This window comes from Orycteropus afer, unplaced genomic scaffold, assembly GCF_000298275.1.
Source record: "Orycteropus afer afer isolate SDZICR_OR568_19922 unplaced genomic scaffold, OryAfe1.0 scaffold00630, whole genome shotgun sequence".
Taxonomy (NCBI): Eukaryota; Metazoa; Chordata; class Mammalia; order Tubulidentata; family Orycteropodidae; genus Orycteropus; species Orycteropus afer.
Genome location: NW_006922217.1, coordinates 406280 through 408810, shown reverse-complemented (window position 1 = coordinate 408810; position 2531 = coordinate 406280). Strand labels below are relative to the sequence as shown.

Here is a 2531-nt window from a genome sequence, read left to right as displayed (position 1 = left end):
AGAGAGATGTGAGTTCAAGGAAAGGCCCAGGACCGGTTCCAGGGTGAGCAGACCAGAGAGATGTGAGTTCTAAGTGCAACACGTGATTCCGGACTGGACCCTATTTCTATGAAGGACAGGACTGGGATAACTGGTGACACTTAATCCAAGTCTGAGGATGAGATAATAGTGATGTATTAACGTTAACTTCCTGATTTGTGATGGATATGGCTATACAGGAAAGTGTCCCTCTCATAGGCAATACATACAGAAGGGTCTGGGGGCCACAGGGGAACCTCTCTGTGACTTACTTTCAAATGGTTTAGAGGGGAAATAATGCATGTTTTGTTCTGTCTGCGGTTGTTTTGAAATAAAATGTACAAATGATAACAGTAACAGTAATAATGATGGTCCCATTCCTTGCCAACAAAATCCAGTCTTCACAGAGACACACTGAGAGAAGGTACCACGTCCTACGTAGGAACAGCAGAAACCAGGGCGAGGGTGAGGGGTGAGGGGTGAGCTTCCTCTCTCGCCCCTTCTTGCCACACACACAAAAGGCTACATAATCAGGAAAGTTTCAAAGACAAATACTTTAACTCTATTAGCTGATGATTATGAAACCCTCTCTAAATGTAGAAAATTACCCGAGGGCCCAAAGTCTTTGTAACGTAAGCTTCAAGTTGAATATCATTTATCGCATGAAGACTTAATGAGCTTTACCTGTGATAAAATCAAGAATTTTTACTGAATAGAAATTTTGCTAGATCACTTACAGCTAGGAAAAGCTCATCGACAACATCCATAGCCACAGAGTCACTAACAAATCCCCAAATCACCAAATTACCGTTTATGTGCTTCCTGTTTGCTGCGACACTCTTCACAGTAGTATTTGTATTCACTGCAGAGTGTTTCCGTGTTGCTAAAACCCCTGCATAAATGTCAAAATACATTTATTTTGTATGTACCTGAAAAAGTAACATATTCATTTAAAAATAGTCTAAACCAAAGACAGTCATTAAATGCCAAAAATAAATAACTCCATAAATACCTTAAGCAGTGAGTAATTGATGTGTTTTGTTCCACGTCAACAGAAAGGTCTAAAAAATCTTCATCTTTGCTGCTTACCTGTGAAAATAAGGAAATATTGTTGACTTCTTCAAAGATCAGTAAGCTACCATTCCCACAGGCAAGCTTACCATTCTCTGGCTGTTATCGCATCTCGTGCTGGTCTGTACCATGAACTGCCCAATGACCAGTATTTGTAGATTGTCCTCTCTGGCCTACAAGCATCTTAAGATGACAGACTTATGTCTTAATCATCTTCTATCACCTTCCAACCATCTTCTACTCAGGATCACTGTTGTTGTTGTTCTCGTTATGTGCCATTGAGCTAGATCCGGCTTGTAGCAACCCCTCCTTGAGTTTCCAAGGTGGTATCACTACGGAAGTAGATTGCCCAACCTTCCTTCTGAGGAGTGGCTGGTGGGTTCGAACTGCCAGCCTTCTGGTTAGCAGTCAAGTGACTTAGGCACTATGCTATCGGAGCTCCTCATTAGTACTCAAATATTTGTGTGACGGTGGATGGAGAAATATATATTCACTCCTGAGAAATCATAGACTCATCCCTTCAGCTTAGTTTGATAAATTAGCTTGATATTAATGGTCATTTACAGAATCTGCATGACAATGGCTTAGATTTTAAGGAAAGAGTCTCCATTGATACCTGCAATTTTTGGCAGATTACCTGCAACTGTAGACTGCAGGCCACAGTATGACCTACTAAAGAATGGGTGGGATGATCAGTATCCATCCATTACCAATCCGATCACTAAACACTTGAGCACTGTGAACAAGAAGGGCTGGTAGCACTTTCTCCTTCAAAACCTTTCAATCCCCACCTTCCACCATTCCCAGTCTACAAAATAAACTTCAAAGGCCTTCATATGGCATCCCAACGGCCTCCATGTAGGTTCCTCGACTTACCTTTGCAATCTCACCTGAGACTGTGTTTCTCAGGACACTACAAAGCAAATCCAACTACTTTTTGTTTCATGGACAAAAACCAAACTCACTGCCTTCGAGTCAGATCCAACTCATAGTGACCCCTTCTTGGTTTTACAAGGCGTTATCACTACGGAAGTAGATTGCCCCACCTTCCTCCCGAGGGGTGGCTGGTGGGTTAGAATTGCCAGCCTTCTGGTTAGCAGTCAAATACATCAGGCACTATGCCACCAGAGCTCCCTTGTTTCACGGAATAAGGTCGTATTATGTACGTTCTGACATCTTCTAATACAAAGCAAATTCCTTAACAAACATCAAAACCAAAAAACCAAACCCACAGCCATCCTGGGTAGGGAAGGCCGGGAGGCAGTGGCAGACGGCTTTTGAGGGGGGCAGAACTGGTGGGGAAGGCCGGGAAGCAGGAGTGGAGCAGTTTGGAACAGCTAAGGGAGACAAATTCGCCTGTCAGTTTGTCATCCTGTGGTGGCTTGCGTGTTGCTGTGAGGCTGGAGGCTGTACCACCAGTGTTTCAAGCGCCAACAGGGTCA

The 2531-nt window shown here is 43.3% G+C and overlaps 1 protein-coding gene across 1 annotated transcript in view; it reads right to left on the bottom strand.

Annotated features, from left to right (window-relative positions):
* USP12 (ubiquitin specific peptidase 12) overlaps nucleotides 1-2531 on the bottom strand; it is a 155982-nt gene that overhangs the window by 27675 nt on the left and 125776 nt on the right. Inside the window, exons 6-7 of the mRNA XM_007956529.2 lie at nucleotides 1031-1107; nucleotides 827-910 (exon numbers count right to left, since the gene is read on the bottom strand). Of these exons, the coding sequence (XP_007954720.2) occupies nucleotides 827-910; nucleotides 1031-1107 (161 nt within the window). The remainder of the gene's footprint in view (nucleotides 1-826; nucleotides 911-1030; nucleotides 1108-2531) is intronic.